The sequence below is a fragment of the Cupressus sempervirens genome, chromosome 1 (assembly GCF_028749045.1).
Source record: "Cupressus sempervirens isolate cs-2001-9-10 chromosome 1, ASM2874904v1, whole genome shotgun sequence".
Classification (NCBI taxonomy): Eukaryota; Viridiplantae; Streptophyta; class Pinopsida; order Cupressales; family Cupressaceae; genus Cupressus; species Cupressus sempervirens.
In genome coordinates, this window is record NC_143118.1 from 707,405,147 (window position 1) to 707,432,693 (window position 27,547).

At 32.8% G+C, this 27,547-nt stretch overlaps 1 protein-coding gene across 1 annotated transcript; it reads right to left on the reverse strand.

Annotated features, from left to right (window-relative positions):
- Positions 1–2,137: 2,137 nt before the first annotated feature.
- Positions 2,138–27,342, reverse strand: LOC149579911 (uncharacterized). Its single transcript, XM_089802705.1, has 2 exons — positions 27,190–27,342; positions 2,138–3,331 (listed from the first exon to the last, which is right to left on the reverse strand). The coding sequence occupies exons 1-2, from the start codon at positions 27,340–27,342 to the stop codon at positions 2,138–2,140; spliced, it is 1,347 nt and encodes a 448-aa protein (XP_089658831.1).
- Positions 27,343–27,547: the final 205 nt, after the last annotated feature.

The following is a 27,547-nucleotide window of genomic DNA, read 5'->3' on the forward strand; positions in this document are numbered from 1 at the left end:
TTGTGAAATATGTTGTACAAACTAATTCAAAAATGAGATTTTACTTCTATTTGAAAGTTAAAGGTATGTGCACTTGATAAATTATTATAAATTAATTATCAATTTAAGTAATGACCTCCTATTTTGTTCTATTACTTTTACATTCAAGCATGTTTAAATTAATGTTTTTTTGAAGTTTCAAATTACTATTGATTGTAATATTAAAAACAAGTGACTTGCACATGATAATTTAAAGATCATTACTCATTGTATTCATTGTATTGATTATATCTTTCATTACCAAACAACACATTAAGATCACTTACATGATGTACATTAAAATACTAAGTTTTCTGGATTCGATTGTGTTTGTTTATTTCATCAACGTTTCGGATCACACTACATGATCCATCATCAGGATAAGAAAGTGCAGGATAGTAAGATATGCAGACTGGACCTTTCTCAAGAATTATAAGAAGAGAAGGGGGAAGCACGTAAAACCATGCAATACCAAAAATAGAAAAAAAGTACACCCACCAAAAAAATAAGAAAAAGAAGAAATAAACAAAAAAGGTTAAAAAAGAAATAATTAAAAAACTAAAAATAAGAAAAATAGGAACAAAAAATGGCTACATATATATAGAAACACCAATTAAAATATATATTGTCTATATATATATATATATATATATATATATGTATATATATATATATATATATGTATATATATATATATATATATGTATGTATATATATATGTATGTATATATATATATATATGTATATATATATATATACATAGATACATACATATATATATATATACATACATATATATATATATATATATATTATATATATATATATATGTATGTATATATATATATGTATGTATCTATGTATATATATATATATACATATATATATATATATACATACATATATATATATACATATATATATATATATATATATATATATATATATATATATATATATATACATACATATATATATATATATAATAGTTATTAATATATCGGCTATTATATAATAATATAGCTATATGTGTAATGTATAGCTATGTAAACACTTACAATAGCTAATTGATTATAATATAGCCATATACATGAAAAAATATAAAGAAAACACGATATAATAAAAAAAAATATAAGATATATGTTTATCTCTGATGTGTGTATATATATATATATATATATAGATATATACATACATATATACATATATATACATACATATATACATACATACATATATATATACATACATATATATACATATATATATGTATATATATACATATGTATGTATGTATATATGTATGTATATAGATGTATATATGTATATATATATATATGTATATATATGTATATATGTATGTATATATATGTATATATATGTATATATGTATATATGTATGTATATGTATATGTATATGTATGTGTATATGTATGTGTATATGTATGTGTATATGTATATACATATATATATATATATATATATATATATACATATACACATACATATACACATACATATACATATACATATATACATACATATATACATATATATATATACATACATACATACATACATATATATATATATATATATATATATATATATATAAAGGGCTAAAAAACAACAATCTATATGTACACAATTTTATGCATATAGGGAAATAAAAACGACCAATACTAAATAGTGAAATGAATAAAAATAAAAATAAATAAGGAGGAAAATGTCCAAGCTACCATGCATGTAGGGATAAAAATTCTTACATGCTTTGTAGCCTTGATAAAAAGGAAAGAACAAAAGAATTGGCAGGAGGACACACAAAAAAGAGAGGTGATAACCACGTGAAAAAATAAACAATACTAGAGACAAAAGGACACTAAAATAAAAGTTAACAAGCAACCAAGGGGGGCCTAAGCACAAAACCCACTCACAAGAAGGAAGCAAGAAGAGAGAGAGAGAGAGAGAGAGAGAGAGAGAGAGAGAGAGAAAACACTGCACACCACAGAAGAAGTAACAAGCACCTAGAAGGAAAGAGGAGAAGAGAGGGGGAAGGAGAAGGGGAAAACGCCAAACAAAAGAACTAGAAGAGCAAGCAAGAAGGGAAACCGAGAAAGCATCAAGGGTGGTGGAGTCTTTTGAGCATGCTAGAATGGAGGTTGTCAAGGGTATCAAGCAAGGGGCGCCACGAATGGTTAATGGACCACCCATCATCCTGATTGAGGTTAATGGGATGATAGCTAATGGCAATAGCCTCTTTTAACTTCCTCTTGAAATGATTGTCCTCTTTTGATAGGATTTTGGTATTCTCCAAACAAATATGATGCTTGGTGGAAGTTGAGTGCTCAGCTAGGGCGGATTTTTGTATCCTTTCATGCTTGATGTCAGCACTGTGCTCTCGGATCCTCGTGATGACAGAGCGACTAGTTTCACCTATGTAGGCCATGCCACACGAGCACTCAATCTTGTAGACCCCTGAGTCTAGAAGAGAGTTTTTTGAATCCTTGAGCAGTGGGATACAATTTCTTAACTTAGAAAGGGGTTTGAAGGCCACCCGGATGCCCTTTCTGGTCAAGATTTTGCCAATTTTTTGGGAGATGCCCTCCACAAAAGGAAGAGAAGCGAGAAGGGGAGGTGGGTTAGTGGAGATCTTATGACTGTTGCCAGAAAGATAAGAGGACTTGGCTTGGGTGAGGGCCTTAGAGATTTGCTTATGAGAGTACCTGTTGAACTTAAAAACTTGGCGCAGATGATCAAGCTCTTGGGGTAAGTTATCAGCATCACAAATTCTATAGGCTCTAAGGGAAAGAGTCTTGAGGATACCAACTTTCTGGGATGGGTGGTGGTGGGAAGAAGAATGGAGGTATAAATTGGTGTGGGTGGCTTTACGGTACAATCGACGACTGAAGGTGCCATCAGACTTCTTCATGATGAGGACGTCGAGGAAGGGCAACTGGTTGTCAGATTCAAGATCCTTGGTGAAGGAAATGGTGGGGGCAAGCTTGTTGATGTGTTCATGAAACTCCTCAAGTTTTTTCAGCCCATGTGGCCAGCACACGTTGGTGTTATCAACATAATGCTTCCACCATTTGGCTTTGAGGGGAAAGGTGTGGAGAGCCATCTCCTCGAAATACTCCATATAAAGGTTTGCTATGACTGGGGAAAGGGGAGAACCCATCGCCACTCCCTCCACCTGTTCATAGATGACATTTTGGAAAGAGAAGAAAGTGGATCTTAAGCAGAACTCCACCAAACTAGCAAGCTCATCCTCAACCTTACGCCTCATAATTTGCACAACGTCATGAGTAGGAACCTTGGTGAAGAGCGAAACAACATCAAAACTAACCAAGACATCACAAGGCTCCCACTTGACATCTTGAATAAATTGGACAAAATGGCAGGAATCTTTGATGGAAGAGTTGGAATGCCCCAACAACAGAGAGATAATCTTGGCAAGGTGAGAAGCTAATGCGTAGGTAGGGGATCCAATCGTGTCCAAGAATTGATTTTTTTTTTTTTTTTATAAAATAAAAATAAACATGTAATCACTATTTTGCATTCATTCAATCTCTCAAATCATGCAATCATAATATACTTAGTTTTCTATCTTTAGTATATTTGTTTTCACATGCATGTATAAATTTAGTTATAACATGCTTCCTCTCAATTAATCTTTTACTTTTTCTAATATATTTTGCAACCAAAGTAGTTTAGATATAAGAAGAATATTTATCTATATTTAGAAAATTCATGATAATCACATGGTTGTAATGACAAATTTATTATTTTCTTCTATTTTTTTGTAATCAAATTACTCTTATATTAAGAAGGGTTTAAAAATAATACAGTCATAATAATTTACTAGATTTTTCTACAATTTTCCTCAATCAAGTTTTCTTGATCAATATGTTTTTCTTTTTAAAATCTACAACACAATTCTTCATCCAAAAGTAAGACGATAAATTAATAAGCATTCTGCAAGCACCTAGGAAGACATGTAGTAGACATATCTTTCAATAAAATTTTACAATGGATTTTTCAAACCCTACCTCAAAACTATAGCTAAAATTTGAGACTATTTGTAAATGCATGCAAATCCAAACCCTCTAAAACTTTCAATAATTCTTTCCAAATTTTTGCTCCCAAAACTTGTGTGTAGAAAAGAGCTCGAATCTCCTAATAAAGAGTTTAACTCTACCTAGGGTTTCTTGTTTTCAAACATGCAAAGGCCTCTCCTTAAAGTAAACTTTCATTATTAAATCCTTTCATACACACTTAAAGAACTTTTTAATTAAAATATTCTTTTATATTTTCTTTTCCTCCACTTTAATAATTAGTACAAGCACTATTTAAAATGTAGTCTATTATATAAATAAATATTAATAATTAAAACTCATTATTTAAATGCAACTCTAATTTAATTATTATAAATTAAATAATTATAATAAAATAATATCAAATCTTTAATTTTTTAATATTCTAATTCTCATTTTATCCAACTTCATCAATTAGACTTTTAAATTGAATCTTTTAAACTGAAACACATATTAAATATCATCATTTTTTTAATAAAAATGGTATCACCATTATATTTTATTAACTACTTTGGTGAGGCTCCAAGAGGAAAGAAGTAGGAAGAAAAACCCCCTTCTCTATGATACAAAAATAAAACTTTACTATCCACATATATGAGACAATACAAAAGACTACTAGCCAAACCATCCTTTGTGAGCTTCACCAACCCATTTTCTTTTGGGATGATTAGAAGACTATGAGAAATTTACTTCCATATCAAACAAATCTAGAAAATTGTGGGTACAGAGTAACTAAAAGACATCCTTCTCATCCCATTTCACTGACCCACAATCCAAGAGCACACCTCTATTTGTGAGCCAATCGGCCATGCGATTAGCTTCCCTATAACAATGAAAATTTTTGAAGTCTTCAAATATGGAAAGAAGTTTAGAAATTGATGAAGGATGAATTTAATTTCCCAATTGAAAATCTTCCTAGTGGATAAACTTGAAGTAATAAGTTGAGAATCTCCCTCAACATGAATCTTTCAAATGCCAAGGTCTAAAGCCCCCTAGATACCAAATAACAAAGCCCTTGCTTTTGCTACATTATTAGAGCCCATAGGTAATCTACTCTCTATTGCCCTGATGATACAACCACGACTATCTCTAAGGACCCATCCTACTTTTGAGACCCCTAGATTTCCTTTGCATGATCCATCAAAGTTGAGTTTAACAAAGCTTGTATCTAGGGGCTTCCATTTGACATCCCTTCTAACATCTTGTTTTGTCATTTTACCTACCAAAAATCTCTTAAATGGAATATGAATTCCCTGCCAATCATTAAGTATTTTGGAATCCTAAGCTATGAAGGTTGAAGATAAAAACTTGGACCTATTGTTGATAATTTTTGAAATAGAACCTTCGATATGCTAGATAACTTGATGAAGCATACAACTTTCCTTCCTAAATATCCTCTTGTTTGTCTCCCACCATAGACACCAAGAAATTGTTGTTGGAATGAACCTCCATATGCAAGAAAAAAATGAATACTTATGGAGAAGTGGCCATTGGAAGAGAAATAGATGAAGCTGATTATGAAGAGGACCTTGCCAACCTAATTTTTGAAGAGCCAAACACCACACTTCATTGGAGAATTAAAACTTAATTAACAAATGCTTGGTATCCTCAATAAACTTTCCACAAAGGACACAAGAAAAACTATCAGAAATGCCTAGCCTCTTTAATTTGGTACTTGATAAGATTCTATTATGAAGATCTAGCCATAAGAATGAGCCAGCCTTAGGAAAAACTGAGCTATGCTAGCAAAAATGAAATAAAATGATTTTGTTTGAGATTATATTCCTTGAAATAGATACATAGCCTTGTTTAACTAAATACCTACCACTTGGTGCCTTAGTCCAAATTAAATAATCATCCTGCTCATTGTAAAGTAGGGGTATTTTGCGAAGAATTTTAGAAAGGATGTTTTTTTCCTATTGAGGAAAGGGAAGTGAATTGATATCCTTCTAGACTGCCTACGTAACCCCCTCAAGATTTTGTATAGACATGTAGTCTCTAAAAAAAGGCCCCTAACTCTATTCCAAAACTAGCCTAGCTTGTGATAAATGAGGATTGGAGTTTAATGAAGGTTGACCATTCCAAGAGTCTGTCTAGAATAAAGCTTTATTACCTGAGTTGACTACCCAAGATAGATGAGGAAGAATGGTTCTTCTACATTTGACCAATAAATTCCACATTGTTGAACCCTAAGGAGGATTTCTCACTATGAAGATTCTGGAAGTATCATCTGAATCCAAGTACTTGCATTTCAATATTCTTTCCCACAAAGCTTGAGGATTCTCATAATACTTCCAAGGTAGTTTAGCTCCCAAACTGATATTTCTTTCATAGAGATTATGTAATCCTACCCCACCAAGGTCTTTTGGAGTGCATATATTATCCCTAGAAATAAGAGGAATTTTTTTCTTATTATCTAAATTACCCTTCCAAATGAAATCTTTGATCAGCTTCCTGATGACCTCCATAACTCCCCTAGGAGCTGAGAGAATTGACATAGCATAGTTAGGAATTGAAGTGAGGATTGATTTTGCCAAAAGGATCCTTCCTGCCAAAGACAACCACCTAACCTTCCAAGAAGCAATTCTATCCTAATAATTTGGATAATGTTGTCCCATAATGTAGCCTTAGCCAGTTTGTGAAAAAAGGGGATTTCCAAATATTTACAAGGAACCTCAGTAATCTGAAAACCTAGGTATCTATCTATGGTCTTTTGGATGAGAGGGGGTGTGTTGAAGAATAAAATCTTTGATTTAGTAACATTAAGCCTCTAGCCTGAGGAATTACAATATTCATCTAGAGCCTCCTTAATGACTAAAGCTTCTGAGAGGGCTAGCTTCCCAAATAATAGAGAATCATCTGCAAATAAAATGTGAGTACCTGAAAGCTAAGATCTAATAGAGATGCTTGCCCAAAATTTTTGAGAGTTCTTGTAGGCAATCAATCTGCTTAGGCCCTCTTCCATAATAATGAACAAGAAGGGAGAAAGAGGATCACCTTGTTTGATTCCCCTAGAAGAGGAAAAGAAGCCACATGGGGAACCATTAACAAGAACCATGAACTTCATCCCCTTGACACAAGATAAAACCCACTTAACCCATTTTTTATTAAATCCTATCTTCTCCATAACCTATGACAAGAAAGCCCAATTAAGCCTATCATATGCCTTAGACATATCCAGCTTAAGAATCATAGCTTGAAGTCCTTTTGTTTTGATAGAGTGTAGTACTTCATGAGTAATAAAAGCCCCCTCCATTGTATCTTTTCCTAGAATAAAATCCCTTACTACTCTAAGATAATTTTAGGAATGATCCTAGCCAAGTGAAGTGCAATTGACTTAGTAATAATCTTGTAGATTGTGTTACATAGAGAAATAGGTCTAAAATCTAAGAAAGATGTTGGCTAGTCACATTTAGGACTAAGAGTGATAAAGATATTGTTAAACTGACTGAGCATGGCAGCATGAATATAAGATTCTTCCACTATTTTATGAATGTCACAACCCATAGAGCCCTAACAATTCTAAAAGAAGAGAGGGGTAAACCAACTTGGACTTGGGGCTTTATCTGAACCCATGGAGAAAATAGCCTCCCTAATTTCCTCCAACAAGAAACGTTGTGTGAGCAGTTTATTGTCATTTTTTGAAATCAACTTAGGAATGCAATTAAGAGCCACAATATTATGGTTGGAGTCCATCTTAGCTAGTAAATTCTATAAAAAAAGAACCAATTCCATTTGAATATCTTTCTCATTTGTAAGGATATCACCATTGGATGTAAACAAATGCTTATTCTTTCCATGGTGTAAACAATTTATTCCCATTATCTAGAGATAGCTTTGATTCCTGAAGTAAAATAATATTAGCCCCTCTCACCTTGATTTTATCTTTGATGAGGTGGGCCTTGTTAGAGGCATTGATGCCTCTAACATTCCAAGTGATAATCCTCATTAGCACTTTAGAGAGCCCATTGCTCTCCTTCCTATTTTAGACTATTTAGCAATTAAATTAGCAGCATCTTCCTTACACTTTCTTAAATTCCTAGTAAAATTTAGAGTCTTATGTATGCTAGCTACCACTTCTTGATCTGTCTTGACTCATTTGGGTGGCTTACCTCTTGGTCTTTTAGGAGTCGAGTTGCTTAGAAGACCCATATGATCCAAATCAGTATGAGCAATGGAACATGAGATGGGAATGGGAGATGAGCCTTTAGGAGTAGATAGAGAAGAAGAAGACATCCTTATGGAATTTTGCTAGAGTGAGCCTACTTTTAAAATCAAAGTTGACTCCCCCTATTTAGGATTTGCTTCTACATCAAATTTTTGATCTGCCACCCCCAACACCAATGAGTCAACAAGACTATCCATGTCTGCCTCTATTACCCTATTTACATCCAACAAGTGAATATTGTTTGTCCTATTTGGGTAAACCCTTGATTTATCTACTAAATTGATAACCTCACTTGCCAAGCCACCAAAACCATTGGAAATGGGAGACTCTAACGTGTCATTATGAATCTGTCCAAAAGAAAACTCATCTAAAAAGAGATCCAAATGTTGGTTGTCACCATGTGGGGAAGAGAACTCATCTTGCCAGTGTTGCAACTTCTCCAAAGGAGATACCTCAACATCATAATGATCCGCATTAGTTGAAATACCCAGGAAAACCATATTTATTAGAGCTCATACTTCTAGAGATGGGTCTTGATTTGAGACCTCCATTAGACCCAAAGACAGTGTCATATCCTATCCTCTCATATTAGAATCATGAGTAGCCAAATTTGGAAAATCCTTAGATGTTTCATAAGTCTCCTTAAGTCTTTGAATCATGTTATTAATCTTCACCTTAGAACAAGGAGGATAATTGTTTGGATTCTATTTCTTCTTGGACATATTGAGATGTGAAAAGGAAATCCTAATCCCCACATCACTTGTAGTAGGCTATGAACTTGTCAAGCCACACTTTAGAGGATTCAAAGAATGATCATGGAAAATAATAACCTTCCTAATACATGCTAGGTTACATTGATTGTTCATGTGGCCCAAAAAATTCAAACATTTTGAGACCCATTCTAGATATTCCATTAACACTCATTGCTCAAAACATCCTAATTTTGATTCCAAACAAATCAAACTAGTCCACTTCTTATTGATGTCAAAAAGAATGCAAATTCAAGGGGAAAAGGTGTAATTGTCCAAATATATCCAATCCTACTGTAAGAAAATACCTAATTGATTTCCCTAAGTTTCAAGAACTTGTGGAACCCTATATTCAAGAGGTAAGGATGGGAAGGAAATCCAAAAATCAAAGAAATGAATTGGGCACATGGAAGGATTAAAATTTGGAAACCAAATCTATGTAGATATCCCTCTACCTTCCATGAACCACCCCTTAAATTTGTGTACTTTGTCTCTGCTCTATTTATCCTTAAAGATTATAGTAAAAAAACCCCTCCCATATAAAATCATAAAAATTCTACAAACTCCTTCCCAAAACATTGTTGTCCATTTAATTAATTGATCATTAGAAGAGGAATAGTTCTAGATCCTACCAATCAGGGCATGGTCCCATAAATCATAAATGGAATGTCCAATCAGATCTTCTGGCACAAAAATCCAAACTAGTTGTGAAGGAGCCCTCTTAAGAGGGATTTGGGGCTACTTTGGATTGAGGGGAGGTCCAAGCTACATTTTTGTTACTATCTCTGACGCTTTGACTGGTGGATTCGAGATTGTGGGTGACCTAGAAGGTGAAAAATCCATCCTAATAGAATCCTCTCCACAAATATCAAAAACCTTCAAATGATTTTTCTTCAATTGTTGCCTCCAATGTCGTTTGCGGCGAAAAGGGAAGCCATGCGGTTGGGGCCAAGATTTGATACCTTTATGTATATCTTCCAAATTACTATGCCATGGAAAAGAAACCTTATCTTTATGAAAATATGCCTCCAAATTCTCCCCTCCCTTGGGAGGTCAAGCCATATCAACCCACGATCCTACCTTAAACACCCATTGGGGATGATGAAGAGATGCCCTAATAACATATATCCATCTTCCATCCTAAAAAACCCATTGAGGAATGTGGTTTTTTCCACGATGGGACTGTAGGTGAACCCTTGCTCTAAAATTCTAAATCAAGAACTCATGATCAACTTCATTCCCCCACCTCTCCTTTTGAATCTGGTTGCAACCGTTCTCATGATGAACCTTGGCACTTGCATTTTGCTTGTCTCCTACAACCTATTGATGGTCTTTGCTCTATCCTTGTAGTTTACATGGCACATGCAATTTTCCCTGCATCCTTTCTCTATGTTTTCAAAAAAAATTAAATATCATCATATTATAAATTCTCTTTAACCAATTTTCTAAAATTAGACTTCTAAATTAAGTCTTTAAAACTAAGCATTTATTTAATTAGTTTAATTAATTAAATATTCACATATTTTAATATTTACTTTTCAATCAAACAATATTTATTAATTCTCAATATTATATTTTATTAACCCAAATTTTATAATTAAATCATTTACCAAATAAATCACATAGTCAAATCCACATAAAAGCAACATTACCAAAATTGACCAAAACTTAAAAGTAAACAACATGAACAAAGATAAACTCATGGATTTAAAAAGGGTGGAAAGTCAAATTCATGTCCTCCTTCTCAGGACAAGTAATTAGGCTATGGATGGGATTGGACCTAAACATTATCTCCCCATTCTTACCATTGATTTATTATGATAGGGCACATTCATCCTAGCAATTCAGGGAAGTCAATGCCTGATACCTACAATCTACATAAAACATGAGCATGTACAAATTACATATATGTCTAAGCTAAAAAAGAAATGGTAGGGAGTGGTACATTGTGTAGATCTCGACTAGAAGGTAATTATGACTCCCTTGACCACATCAGACATGTTGGACAAAAAGTAAAGCAAACACACACACACACACCATACACATGCAAGTATGGGGTAAGTACTATAATAAAGCTTGAGTGTAAATCATTAGATATTTAAACATGAAAAATCATCATTATTAATATAAAATACTCATCATTTGATATCATCATAAAAGCAACCACATTTACTAACTAAGAACCATTGAAGCATCATTAATGTGCTAGTAATCATAATCATCAATCAACATGTGAATTATAATCAACTAAGTAATTCTTTATTGATATACATGTAATCCAAGTCATGAAATAATGTCATAATTATAAATCCAATATCCTTCAAAGTAACACATGCATGAAATAGACACAAAAGAGTTTGACAAATATAATAGAAAAGAAAACTATGGGTGGGCATTACATAATTAGCAATTAGGAATGTCCTAGAAAAGTACTTAGGAGAAGTTGTAAAATAAGTTCAATCTTGTTTTGGTCTAATTGAATTTTATTTTTAAGTATCTCTAAGGTCCCTAGTAGACTAAATGTTAAACCTATATTGTAACTCATGAGAGATACCTATCTAAGCTAGGAGACTTAATCCCATGGAGAGTAAGATCATGAACATTACAGAGTAACTCACGAGTGATACCTATCCAAGCTAGGATACTTAATCCCATGGAGAGTAAGATCATGAACATTGTGTCCCAAATGTGACCTAATACCAAATGTTTATTTTGAAAGTGATGAAATCTTGCAATCCTAGAAGTTAGTGGGATTGAGTCCATTACCTTCTATAGATTTGTGCATTACATAGTTTAAGTGAACTTCTTCTTCATTCAGTGGTTTTTTTTCTTCTTCTCTAGTTTTAGCAACACTATCTTGAAAATTAAGAAAGGTGACACAACACATTTTGCATCTTCTTGTGTAACATGATCTTTATTAGTACTCTTTTTACTATTGCCTTGCATTTGAGGATATAAAAACTTCCCAATGATATATTTCTCCAAATTGATAACATGAGCTTGTAAAACCTCTTTCTCAAGATAAGTTTAAACTTCTACCTGTACTTTTATTAAGACTATTATTTTGTGAAATTCCAATTTGTTCTTCGTGCAAGTTTCTTGTTCCTTTCTAGCATTTACTTTTCCTTTTGCAATAGTGAATTTTCTTCTTCCTCTTGAATTATTTTATTAAATTTTGTTATAATATTGATATTCTTCATCTAATTTTTTTTATGTTCAAATAACTAATTTCATCCTAGATATTTAAATGGATGTGGCTAACACACATTGCTATCTTTTCTTGGTCATCTTCTAAATGACCAACTCTTATATCTTTGTAGAACTCATTAATATACCACTTCTCTTGTTCTAGGTTTGTAATTTTTTTCCTTCAATTTTCTCACCATTTTATCATGACTTTTAAATTTCTCTTTCCCTTTTCTTTCTCTTTAAATTAGAGCATAGTCCCACTAAAAATGTGTGATCTTTTAATCATATGTAGGGAAAAAATATGTGTTTGGACTATTCCATAGATTTATATTCAAAGTATATTTCCATCTTTCCCATCTATTATATGAGTTCTTTCCATTCAAGATTCTATTATAATATATATCCAATCTAGGTGTACCTCCAATATTTATTATGGCTCTAAAAACATTTTCTACCATGACATCCATCACTTCTTTATGTACTTGAGTTTCTTGAGTAAATTATTCCACATACATTTCTCACATTTCAAGGTGAACTTCTATATATTTAGTTATCTCTATTAAAAACAATCTTTCTAGTATCACCCTCATTCCTTGAGCTAAATATATAGTTTCAGATTCTTTAGTTCTCTTATGTTTGTTATAAGTGTGCTAAACTTAGAGAATCCATAGGAAGTGATTAGTCCCTTGTTCCAACAATATCCCCTTCAACATTAATCTAGGGGACTTGAATGTGTGACCAAGTTCAAAGACTATTTGTTACAAGTTTGATTTTAGATGCACCAAAAGATCAACTCTTCAAGGTTTTTATAATTGTATCAAAGCTTGAAGATTTCACAATAGATTCAATTATGACGAGGTTTCCATTCATGTCAAGGTATACGAAGGAATCAAGATTAGTGTAGATCCACAATCTGCGAGAGACATTGATCTTATGTTTATGGCTCTAGTTCACAAGGGTGATCAAAGAAAGGTGAAGTGCAAACCAAGAGAGATGGTGAAAAATTATATCCACTTAGATGGAATTATAAGTGAAGAAACAATGTGTAGATAGATACCAACTAGGAAAGTAAGTCAAAATGATCAGTGATCATACAAGAAAGATTGACTGAGTCAGCAAAGGAAGCATGAAAAAGGATACTCATGGCTATTTTTGAAGTTGATGAAAGATCAACCCCATAACTTCCAAAAATCACCTATATGCAAAAATTTATCACAAAAGAGAGAAGCAAAAGGCTCTAGAGGTTGAAATTTCCAAATCCATAGATAGGACATTCGTGATGAGCAAAAAGAGAAATTGTTATATCAAAAGTGAATGAATAAATTACAAAGAGAGATCATCCTTATAAAGGAGATTGAAATCCTTGAAAGGTATAACCTAGGTTGCATCATAATAATTAATAAAATAATTAATTATTAGATGCTTAAAGTTTAGCTTAAGCAAACAAGAGTTAATTAGAAAATCTCTAATTGCTCTAACACCCCCCTTAAGATAAACTTAAGGAGTTCTTAAAAACCTAGAAACTACTACTATAAGTAGATTTAGGTCCCAACAACAAAGCCTAATGAGGTACCCAAACACAACCAAATCTATGAAAAGAGAAGAAATAGAGAAAAATACATGGGAAAAACCCTACCCTAAAAAGAGATGGAAATAATGCTGAAAGAACTAGCAAAGGACTAAAGATTCCTCCAAACTAGGGAATGTCCTAGAAGATAGGAACAAAAGATGATCATGAAGAACAACACTAAAGCATAAAGTTTCAAACACTACCAAAGTGTTGATCTAAATAACCTCCATTGTATAGAATATGACCAAGTAGAGAAGACAAAGTCTGAAGAGCTTATCAATTAAAGATGAAAGGTATCTTCATGGCCTCCAAAAATATGAATGAAAGAATATCTATATGGTAAATGATCCATCTCACAAAGATGCATAGGTATCTAGCCACTATAATTGCCTAGTACATGTTGGAAATACAATAGGGAAGTAAACTCTGATACGGGTGGGGCAAGGGGGTGAATCAACACTTAAAACTTTCAACCTCAAAAACTATTCACCACACATCCATCTCACAATCTATGCATATAAATTGAAATACTAAATTAAGCATGTACATCCATAGCATGAATGTAAAATATTCAACACATGTACGACACAAGATATTTGGTTACCTAGAAACCCTCTAAGGAGAAGGTAAAATTGGGGTGGGCATGACACCCAGAAATCTTCACTACTACAGTAATAAAGTTTATCCAATGAAGGTTACAATGTTTGATCATAAAACATGATCTACCATGTGAAAGATCTACCCTATTAAAGGCTTACAATATTGTTAGATCTTACACTATTAAAATATTTAAACACCTTGCTAAAAGTGTGTCTAGTAAGAGGACTTTAACTTACAATTAAGTAAGCAACCTATTAAAGGATTTATGATAGCTAGTTAAGACTGCTCTATTAGGAGATTTAATTGATTGACCTATTAAAATGTATTAGTAATGATCCTTCAGATAGCACTCTATTACTTAATTTCAGATCATCTCTATACTGATGAATACTTCATCCTTTCTGATCAGATGTATCTTTTTTGTCCTCTAATTCCTTTCCTCTATTTTCCTTTAATTGATTCTTAAATTTAACTCAAACCATAACACCTTAGTCACCATGAATACTTATTTTGTGCATGCAAACTCTCTTCAATTTTTCTTAAGCATTTGTTAAATTTTACAAGGTTTGTCCTCCTTAAGAAGACCTAGGTGATTTAGGATCAGGTATGAATCAATGGTTATGATTCACACATATTGCCACTTAATCTTTCCCTTTTTTTTATTGGATGCATGTAATTTATAGGGATTCATAATTAGGATTTTTCATTATCATCAAATATTGTAAAAAAATCCTTAAGTTGGCCCAAAAATGGTTTACATAGAAGTTTGTGCCATTACAAATATCTGTGTCAAGATTATGTAAAAAGTCCCTAATGCTTAGCATCAACTACAACTTCAATGTTGTAACTTAGCCTTTGAATGACTTGACATCCATTGATCACTCGGCATCTAAATAGCTTGGCACATACCATCTGCTCAGCACTTGAGTGACTTAGCACTTACTAGTTACTAAACTCATACTAACTATCTATTGCTCAGCATATACTATCTGTCAACTTTATGCTCAATGTGTATTACTTGTTCAACATGAACTAAGTAAATGAATTAAGTATATTATCACTCATATGTCAAAACCAATCTGAGATTAACAGTCTCCCTCTTTCACATGAGTGGCAAAATACTTGATCATGTATAAATAACTCTTAGCCTTTCAAGCATAACTCAGATAATATCCACATACATACAAAACTTCAAAACTTAAAAATTTTACAAAAGCTTATGACTTTATCAGTCATACCTCAAAATTCAATAAGTCCCCTTGAGTTGATTATGCTATTCTATATCTGAATCAAAATTATTCCTCCTATTGAGTAGAATTGCATTAACTGATTTTTCTCAAAAATGTTATCTCCCCCATCCTTCCCATTTCTCCCATACTACTTCTCTCCCATATTACTTCTTATTTCTCCCCCATTTTGACATTGATGTCAAAGGGTTATACAGTTAGAGTGTATTTGTCCAAAAATTATTTGTGGACCTCAAGCATGATTTTCAATGCACCATGAGTAGAAATATGCAAATCTTTCTTCATGAGTGTTTCTACAAAGGGTAGTTCCTTGTGTAATATCTCCATATGTGGAGTCATAATAGACTAGATGTTGATAAGTTTAGCCTTGATTTTTTCTTCATCTATGGGTAATGTTTCTTACTGACTTTGGGAGTTTAGGAGATTCCTAAAATGTTTCTCACTCTGAGCTATAGACTTTGGTAGAGTTATACCAGATGACTGTATATGACTCTCCAAACTCAGTATGTGACTCCTTATTTCTTGTGTGAAGAGTATGAGATTACACAATTTGGTGTAAAGAGAAAACATTTTATAGTACCTTCTTCACACTATTAATTTTGGTTGCTAACTCAACCTGTGATAGTGCAATCCCACTTAATATCTTTTCATCAACCTTATTTTGAAACTTCCTTTTAGACCATTCAAGGAGTTTAACATTTTAATCTATATTTGTGTAAATTAGCTTCTCTACTAAGTTGGTTAGTTTTTCTATGATTGGCTTTGTTACTTCTGGTACTGGCAGGCAGAATGCATCAAGAAAAATATCTTTGATAACTATCAAAGCTTGCATTTTCCTTTGCTCATGTCCGAGTAGTTCTTGATTCTTCTTATTTGCAAGAGTACCATGAAATATTCCCATTTTCTCAATAGTGATGGTTACATAATTAAACTTGGTCAATTCAATCACTTGATCCAAGTTCACATCAAAAAATGATGTGACTTTAGCTTCCTTGGATGTGCTTAGACTAAGTTGTGATAATTGTAGGGGTATAGCTTCTATACTTGGCCTATCAAGAGCTTGACTAAGAGGAGTAGTAGTTTCTAGAAAAGTCACTAGTGTTTGTATTGTAAGTTTCCATTTAGGTTTGGTATTCATACCTAATTCTTCAGTCTTGTCCTTTTCTTTCTCTACCTTCTCAGTTGCACCTTGGTCTTGTGTTGTAGGTGCAGGAGTATCTACCTAACCTATTAGAACTTGTGTTCCTTCATTATTTCTTGTCTCATCTTTGTGCTTTCCAGTTGTCTCACCCTTGTCATGTTCACTTTCCTTATATTGATTGAGACTAAAGTACTTTGTACCAATGTACTAACAATGGAAGTTATTGTCTCATTCTTTTGATATACCACAAGGAGTAATGTAGGTTGCATTGAGTTGAGGAGGAGTTGTAGATGTCTCTTGTTTCTGTACTTCCTCCCTTATAGATACCTTGCCTACCTTCTCAATCTCATCAATACTCACCAGTACAAGATTTTCACAAAGCTTAGCCTAGGTAGTGGATTCAATCAATATCTTCGTAGAGACATCCTCTGTAAGGGGCTTGATGTTCTAAGCGATAGTATCAAAAACATCCTTAATCTTTACATTATCACTTTCTATATTCACCTCATGTGGAGGACTGTCACTTAGCACTAGTGTATCTGGTACACTCTATTATATCTATTGCTCATCCTCGGCTAGTGCCTATGTATCTTCATGTGTTTTAGTGCCTTCCTCTTGTATAATTGTCTCAGTTTCAACTATGATTACCTTAGTTACATGTTTCTTCTCATCTTTTTCCTCACCTACCTCAATAGGTGTCTACATTATTTCCTTCGGTATTATCAAACCATTAATGATTTCCAAGTCAAAGTGGTTTTTTGCACAACATCCTCAACCTTGTTCTACAATATGTTGAATGCCCTGTATTTCTGTGCAAATTTTCCAGTATGCTTCTTTGATGCCTTAGTCATTGTTTCCTTATCCAATTATGGCATCACTCTTTCAAGTGTAGTCTCTCTGATTTGTCTTTCTATGTTTAGACTATACTACCACTTCTTCTCAACTCTTTCATATAGATCTTTCTATAGTGAGTTGGCAATCTCAATTGGAGTTTTTTTGAATATTGCCATCATGGCATATATTGATTCCTCTACTTGGTTCATCTCAAATTTTCCAAGTGTATCAAATTTAATATGTATGAGACCAGATAAATCAGCATTATTCCTTATGTTCTCACATATATTGTCTAAATCTAAACAAGCATGATGACTTACCACTTGAAATTGGATGTTGTCATCAAATTTTATCTTCTCTTCATCAGATTCAATTGGAGCTATGTATTTTCTCCTTGATCTCTTCTTAGGCTCCTCTTCTTTTCTATCTATTCTAGCCTTCTTCTCTTTTGGCTTATCTTCTTCTTGAGCCTTCTTTGTAGTAGCCCTTGTGCTTACTCTTATTGAGGGAACTATAAGCTTAGGTTTTGCAACCTTCAATGGTTTGGTAATGGTCGGGGTCTTAGCTTTCCTCTTCTTTTTCATAGGTGCTTCAGGTTTATTTTCCTTGAGAACCTTCTTTAATTTCTACTTCTTCTACTTGATCTTCTTCCCGACCTTAAGTTAAGACTAGTGGTGCTTGAGCTAGTATATCCTCATCATCATCATCATCATCTTCTTCTTCTTCTTCTTCTTCTTCTTCTTCTTCATCTTCTCCTTCATCAAATTTCTCTTTAAGTTTCTTGACAATTTTGTTCTTCTTTCTAATTACTGAGGAAATTTTCAAATCCATTGTTATTTTATATTTAACCATGCCATAGTTCCTAAAGGCAATAGCCTTAACGTCTACATTTTTGGCAAGTAGTGTTGTTATTTCTGTAGAGGCTTCATTAACATTGATTTCATAGCCTAGTGGCCTTAGCCACCTTATCCTTGGAACTATTAGAAATGCTTTAGAATAATTAAGAGAGGGGGGGTGAATCAGTTATTCAAGGTCCAACATGTCCAATTCAAACTTTTCATCAAGTAAAATGTGTCCATCAAACTATTCATTCATCCAAGCTTTAACTTTCCTGTTCAACAAGTTACTATAAATCAACATGCAAGCATAACACATAAAAGATCAACACATAACATAGTGATTTATGTGGAAACCCAATTTGGAAAAAACCACTAGTAACATAGTACTCAATTTTCACTCTTCTAAAGTGATGCCTTGTGAAAGGTTTGCCCTGTTAAAGGCTACAACACACTATTAAATGTGACCTGGTTAAAGGATTTAACCACCCTATTAGAAGTGGGCCTAGTTAGAGGACTTTATAACATTCACTTGGAATGCCACCCTATTAAAGAATTTAGAAATGGCTATTAAGCCAACCTAAGCCCATAATATTTTCTTCTACCCTAACTGATACAATTGCTAGAGAGTAACAATAAGGGGTTTAGACCTGATTACAGAATACAACTCAACTTGTAGATCTTAGATCACTTCTCAGCTCATAAATTTTCCTGGCCTTCAATCTCTACAACTTTGACATCTTACCCTCTTAGTCTCCTTGAGTCTCCATGTTCAATGTACTGGTGCAATCCTCTCTTTCTAACCACTTGTTGAAGCAGAGTCACTGCACTCTATTCTTCCTTCTCCTAGATATTTTCTCCTTAACACCCTTCTAACCACTTCAAAATTTGGCACTATAGTAGCTCTTACTTCTTAGTCTATGGCTCCTTAAATAGAAGTCTAGATGTTTTCTATTCTTCCTTCTCCTAGATGTTTTCTCCTTAACACCCTTCTAACCACTTCACAATTTGGCACTCCAGTAGCTCTTGCTTCTTACTCTATGGCTCCTTAGATAGAACTTCCTTTCCTACTTGATTCTTCCCTCCTTTAATTTCAATTCACATGGATTAGGTAGGATACATTGAATCTAACCCATATTATGTTTTTTTCTAGAAACATCATGAAATATCCACTTGAATTCACTAAAAAATGGTTTACATAGAATTCTATGCCACCAGCTCATCATCCTTATCCTCCAACTCATTCACAAAATTCAAGGTAACAACTTTGTCAGCTTAGATTTGGTGAATCTTCATCATTTCCAATAATGTAGTATCTCAGCACTATTGAAATTCTAATGCTCGACACATACTATGTTACCCGGCATCAACTACATTTTTACTAGTGCTTGACACATAAAGTTTGCTCGATACCTACTAAGACTTTCGGATGCTCAGCACCTGTTACTTTTCTTAGCACTTGAACTTCACTCGACACACACTAGATTTTGCATTTTCTCGGCTCCAACTAAGAATTTTCTCGGCTTCAACTAGCTTGCTTGGCACCCACTAATGAACTTAGTTTAAACTTTGCAGTCAACCTTATTACAACTTAAACTTCTAATGTTTCTAAGTGTGGCCAGCCTCCATATCTTCAAGTATGTTATCAATATCATTTAACCATTTTCTTAACTGATCCTTGCACTTCATTAAAAAACCATAACTCAACCTTTCCCTTAGGTACTTTTTTAACATCTTGTTGATCAAATCCTCTTCATCAATCAACTAAGTGATAGTACTTGGATCTTATAAGCAATTGTCATTCCTACAAATAGCAGGTTTAACATCAATGATGAAACAATGATTGAAAACATTCTTTTAACAAAAATCTCCCTCTTTCAATCAATCTTCTTCATCAATGATCTTTTCATTCAGATTTTCAACAATCTCCCTCTTTGGCATTGATGGAAAACCAAACTGATCAACCATTAGACTAAACTATTTAACCAAATGCTAACTAGGTTAGAACAGTAAGTCAAATGCCAAAAAGTAATTATGTTACCATAAATTTTCACATCTCTCTCTTTTGATCTATTATCCTAATTACTTTTATTTCTGATTCTCTCTCTTATTTTTTGTATCCTTTTTCTTTCCTTTCTTACTTCTTAACTTTTCTCCCTCAACTATTGATCATGTTCTTGACATTTCTCCCTTTTTGACAACAATGCTAAAGACATATTATTTCAGCATCTTATCATGCAAGTGTAGCATTTGCAAGTTCATTCAATTTCTCCCTCTATCACCTTGCTTGTGATTGATTAGGAACTTCATCACTTCAATTACTTTGGGCATGAGTCCTAAAGTAAATATCCTCTACATCAATGTGTAATATTTTAACAATCAGGTCATTTGATGCAAGGCAGTCTTGCTTTTGCTTCAAGTAGCCTTGGCTAGAGGTATCACCCCTAACTTACCTCTAATATACTCAAAAGCATCTTTAGGTAGTGCTTTTGTAAAGATGTTAGCAATCTGCTCCTTTGAGCTAACATATTCTATCTTCACTTGTTTGTCTTCCACCAATTCTCATACATAGTGATACATGATTGCAATGTGCTTGGTTTTGGCATGCATTACAAGATTCTTTGATATGTTGATAAGACTTCTATTATCACAATAAAGTATCATAGCTTCATTTACCTATTCCTTCATACCTTGCAACAAATGTTTGATCCATACAATATTAGTGCAATTGATAGTAGCTGCAACATATTCAACTTTTGTAGTGGACTGTGAGGTACAAATTTACTTTTTGTTGGTCCATGTAATCAATCTTTTTACCAAGAAAAGTGCTCCTCCACTGGTGCTTTTTCTGTCATCAATATTACCTCCCCAATCCACATCAATGTAGGCCCTTAGCTCAAACTTGTCACTTCTCTTGTAGTACAAACCAAAGTCATCAGTCCCTTTTAAGTACCTCAATATTCTCTTTATTGTCATCAAATGATTTTCTCTTGGATTTGCAAAAAATCTTGCTAGTATTCCAATAGCTAATGCAATGTCTAGCCTACTATGTACAACATACGACAGCTTTCCAATCATTGATCTATATAATGTCTGATTCACTTCAGTTGACTCATCATTCTTTGATAACTTATGTCCTGTTGCCATTGGAGTGTTAACTAGTTTTGAGTCTTCCAATTCGAATGTTTTGAGTATCTCCTTGATGTATTTTGATTGGGTCACAAATATGCCATGCTTCAATTGATGTACTTGCAATCCAACAAAGAATTTGATTTCTCCAAACATTGACATCTCAAACCCATGTTTCATTTGATCAGCAAAATCTTTGCATAGAACATCGTTTCCTCCAAATATTATATCATCAACCAAGATTTTAGATATCAAAATGTCTTTACCTTTTTCAGCTTTGATATACAAGTTGTTGTTGTCATCTGTTCTCTCAAATCCTATCTTCACAAGATATTTGTGCACTCTCTCATACCATGCTCTAGGTTCTTGCTTCAAACCATAAAGTGCTTTATGCAATTTGCAAAACATATCCTTATTGTTGTCATTAACAAATCCCTTTGGTTGTTCTATGTAAACTTCCTCTTCCAGTATACCATTTAGAAAATTAGACTTCACATCCATTTGGTAGACTTTAAAACCTTTGTATGAAGCATATGCAAATAATGTTCTTACTCCTTCCATTCTTGCAACAGGGGCAAACGTTTCCCCATAATCCAATCCTTCTTCTTGTGCATAGCCTTTGCAAACTAGTCTAGCTTTGTTTCTTGTTATCTCACCATTCTCATCAAGTTTATTCCTAAACACCCATTTGGTACCAATTACATTCTTGTTAGCTGGTCTAGGAACTAGGGTCCAGGTTTTGTTCTTCTCAATATGGTCTATCTCTTCATCCATAGCTTTATACCAATCATCATCTTGTAGAACATCTTTTACTATTTTGGGCTCAACTTTACTCAGCATGCATGATTCATTTCTTAGTCTATTCCTTGTCATTGGTCTTGCATCCTTGTCACCAATGATTTGATCTATAGGATGATGTCTCCTCACATACTTGGCTAACCTTGGTTCTATTCTTCTTTCCATGTTGGATCCTTCAGCTTCAGAGTCATTTAGCTCTTCTTCATCTAGTACTTCACCATTTCTTTCATGTATACTATTTTCAAAATGAAAATGTGCATTTACTACATTCTACAACTCAGCTTCTGAATGTAGCTCGACGTTCATTGGTTGTCACTTAGTTGACACTGAGATTTATTATTGATTTCCAACTTGATTGGTAGCATTATCTTCAACAGTTATTCCTTCATAGAAGTATACAAAAGATCCATAATCTTCTGATTGCTTGGACTCATCAACTTGGACTTCTGCATGCTCATCAAAATTCACATTTGCACTCTCCACAATCTTGTCAGTGTTAGTATTCAAACACTTATATGCTTTGCTTCTAGTGGAGTATCCAAGGAATATGCCTTCATCACTCTTAGCATTAAACTTACCATTTTTAGTATTTTTAAGAATATAGCATTTACAACCAAAGACTTTAAAATGTTTTACATTAGGGGAGTGACCATACCATAGTTCAAAAGGTGTTGCATTTGTACCTTTCTTGACCTGGACTCTATTCGGGGTGTAAATAGCAGTACTTATAGCTTCTCTCTAGTACTTTAGAGCAACATTTTTCTCCATCATCAAGGTTCTAGCACAGTCTATTACTGACTTGTTCCTTCTTTCAACAATACCATTCTAAGGTGGAGTTCTTGGTGCTGATGTTTACCTTTTGATACCTTTATCATTGCACAATATCTCAAATTCTTTTGATGTAAACTCTCCTCCTTTGTCTGATCTAAGGCACTTCGGACTCTTACCTATTTTCTTCTCAACTCTAGTCAAATACCACTTAAACATTTGAAATGTATCATATTTTTTCTTTAAAAACATAGTAATCATCATCCTGGAATAGTCATCTACAAATAGTATTATGTATCTATCTCCTAGGTAGCTTTGCACTTCTATTGGACCACATAGGTCTATATGGACTAACTCTAGTACTTCTTTGGAAGTATATGTTTTGCTTTTGAAATTAGACTTGGTCATTTTCCCTAGTTGACATTGTTTGTACATTGTATTTTCAGGCTTCTTTAGTTTAGGCAAACTTTTGATTTTCTTCTTTTTGCTGATGCTAATCAGATTGTCAAAGTTAACATGACATAAACTTTTATGCCAAAACCACAGATCATCAAGTCTAACAACAAGACAAGTTGCATCTTCCATATCTAGGTAAAACATATTACTCCTAGTTTATTCACCTTTTCCTAATATATTTCTAACAATGTCATAGATCTTGGCGGTTTTATTTCCAAATTCAACTTTGCAACTAGATTGCCTAACTGTGATACACTCAACAAATTGTAGTTCAATCCTTCAACATAGTATGCATTATCACATGAGATTTTCTCTATAAGTTTAGTTGAACCTTTTCCTTTGATTTGACATGAAGCATCATTACCAAATCTAACACTATTTCCATCGTATTGAGTAAAGGTAATGAACTTACTTTTATCTCTTGTCATGTAATGTGAGCAATCACTATCTATGATCCACTTGTCATTCTTGTTTACACAGGTTACCAGTGTTGTGGCTTCATCTTCATCTGATTCATCCTTCATGGCTACATACACCACTTCATCATCATTCTCATCAAAATATTCTTCAACAATGTAGCATCTTTTGCCTTTGTCCTTGTAATCTCTGCTATCATCTTCTCTTTTATTCTTGTACTTGTTTCCTTCTTTTTAGTTCTTCTATATACATCTTGTAGCAATATGACCTACTTCATTGCAATTGAAACAAATGATAGGGAACTTACCTTTGAATTTACCTTTGCCTCTATGGAATCTTCTAGCCAGTAGTGCTTCTAGGGTAAACCCACAATAGTGGGTTACACTTTTTCGGAGGAAGAAATTCCTCCAAAAAAGTTCAAACTCGAAAAATTATCCATACAATTTCGATCGAAACTTATCATGAAATTTTTGATCGAAATTTCTTACTTTCTATCGAAAGTATGCACCAGTCAAAGTTTTGATTGAAACTTAAGTCAAGTTTCGATCAAAACAATGAAAGTGGGTTTTCCCGTAGGTTTCAAAGTTTCACTAAGCTGCTAATATATATATGGGCAAAGCTGGTTCTCTCCTCATTATTTTGATCAAAAGTTGGAGAGAGACTGGCATCCGCCTTATCGACCGTCGAAAAGGGTATGAAATATTTGTTTTTTTCCTTTTTCTATTGTTTTAGTTAAAATTTATATGTTTTTAGTATTTAAATATATATTTTTTTTGTATATTTTATTTTACTGTTCATGCTTAAGCCTCTAATGTCATTGTGAATCTCTAAATACACAAATAAGATAATTTTTCATCCATATTAGATCTAAATATATAATATTATCTTTTAATTTAAAGTTTATTTACGTTTATTTAGATGTTTTGAAATGTGTTTAATTTATGTATTTATTACAATGTTGAATGATTAGATTAGATGTAAATTCATTGTTTAAACATATAATTTTACAAATTAATATAACTTTGACCTATGACCATATAACCTCGACCTAAATTCATTATTTAAACTATAATCTCGACCTAACCATATAGTTATGTACAATAAAACTCTAAACATATATAACTAAGTACTTAATCACATAACAACTCACCAAGGGATCCAAACAAAAAACTTATAGTATTTAAAATGATTTTACTTAAATTGTATTGTACTTTGTTTCATGGATTGAAAATGGATGATGTAAACTATTTTATAAATGTATATTCTTTCAGCCTTTCATACCCTGTGACATGTATAGTGGATGATTGTGCATTCCGAATTAATTTGCCAAGTGGCATTCGGAACAAATGTATATAAATTATTTAAATGGATTGAATTGAAGTAGTTAATATTCTTTCATGTGGATGTGTGATTTATTTTACTTTTAGTACTTATAATTATTTAAAAATGAAATGTAAATGTGCTCATTAAGGAATGCAATCAATTATGTTTTTTTATAAATGTAAATTAAATTGTATGTATGTTATTGCTTGCTTAGTAAAACTTTTGATTAGTTATTTGGATCCCTTGGCTGAGCATCATTTAGGATTAACTATAATGTCAATTTGTATTGAATTTAACTCTAATTATAACCCTTACTATCATCTTAACCTTAATCTTAATTTGCTAAAACCTACACCAGGTAATATATAAATAATTAAATAACTTTCATATCATACCTTGAGTACTAATTTTATAAATGTCAAACCCTAAAATTGTAACCTTATTTATGATTTAAACTAAATTATCCTAGAGGAGCATCATATCTACATCTACATGTCATGTACATGTAAATCTAAAAACATTTGTACATATCTAATTACATCATTTATTACATAGGAAGGATTTAAAATTTTCATTATATATATATATATATATATATATATATATATATATATATATATATATATCAAAAGAATCATATAGAAATTTCATTTACGACATGTTCATCATATCAAAAAATGAGTGATATCAAAGCATTATATCTTAATATTTAACACTAAAATAAACTAACCCCTAGGTTAACCCTAAACCAAATTGAATATATCAAACTAGATTGAAAGGTAACCCTGGCCCTTAACTAATTAATATTATACTTATAAACCAAATTGAATTAAACCATGATCATAAACCTAATTATATATCCCAACTTAATAGTAGAAACCTTGAATTTAACCTTAAATTCTTTCCCCAACCATTAACCAAATTGAACCGTTACCCTAAAATTTAACCAAGTTAAACGTTGACCTTAAGACTAGACCAAATCACCTAGGTAAACTAGAACTCAATATTATATTCAACACTTTATTTTAAAAAAATTTAAACCTAACTTTTTTGAATTAATCTAAAAGCTCTAACTATAATTCTATATCTAGAACCAAATTTAGTACTTTAAAACTTAATTCAATTTATTAACTCTTGTCGTAATTGAAACCTAAGCATGTAAACCTAATCAAACAGTACAAACCAAATTGAACCCTAATCCTAAAACTAATTAAACATTGATATCAAGGTCTCAAAATGATACAGTGTGCATTATATATATATGTACATAAATAGATCTATATACATGCATATGTTTCATGATATGTATATTTGCACATATCATGTGCACGTGTGTGTATATATATATGCACATGTATGCACATATATACACATGTGCATGATAGATATATGTGCAAATATACATATCATGCACATATACGCATATATAGATATATATACATATATATGCACACATATTTACTTTGTGGACCTAAATTGTACACTTGACAAGTTTATGTGCACACATGTATGTCTAAAACCTTTGAACATTCAATCTAACTATCTATAGAAATATAACTTGCACACATGTATTTCTTAAAAGGTCCTTGAGTTACAAACATTATATATAACAACATGTGTGTTTTAAAATTTAGTTTTCTTTTAAGGTATATGTTCATTTATGTTTTAGGATTTTTATATATATTTAGACATGTACGTGCATGTTTAATTTTATTAAAATAATTTAGATATGTAAGTTTTTTAATTTTGTCAAATTGTACATACATATGTTAATATAAATTTCAATTTTATTATTTGTCATACATTTTAATTTTAATTTTTAGGTTTACACATTATACACGCACCTACATACATTGACATGGCTGATCAACAGCCTTCTATCCCCTCCGAGCAGCCTGTCCCCCTTGAGCAGCCTATACCCAGGCCACAGCAGCCTATCCCAGGCCTTGTGCAGTAGCCCATACCCGAGCCTGAGTAGCCTATCCCAGGCCCTGAGTAGCAGCATGTCCCCCGTGATCAGCTACCTATCCCACCTAAGGAGCTCTATGATCACACTAACTAGGAGATTCATAGACTTCAGGAATCCCTGACTAGTGACACATGCTCCAGTGTTTATAGTAGTACATGCCAGAGTATCTTATGTAGCCTGATATTTATTCGAGATGAGATTCATGGCACTGCCCCATATTCTACACATACTATACAGACTG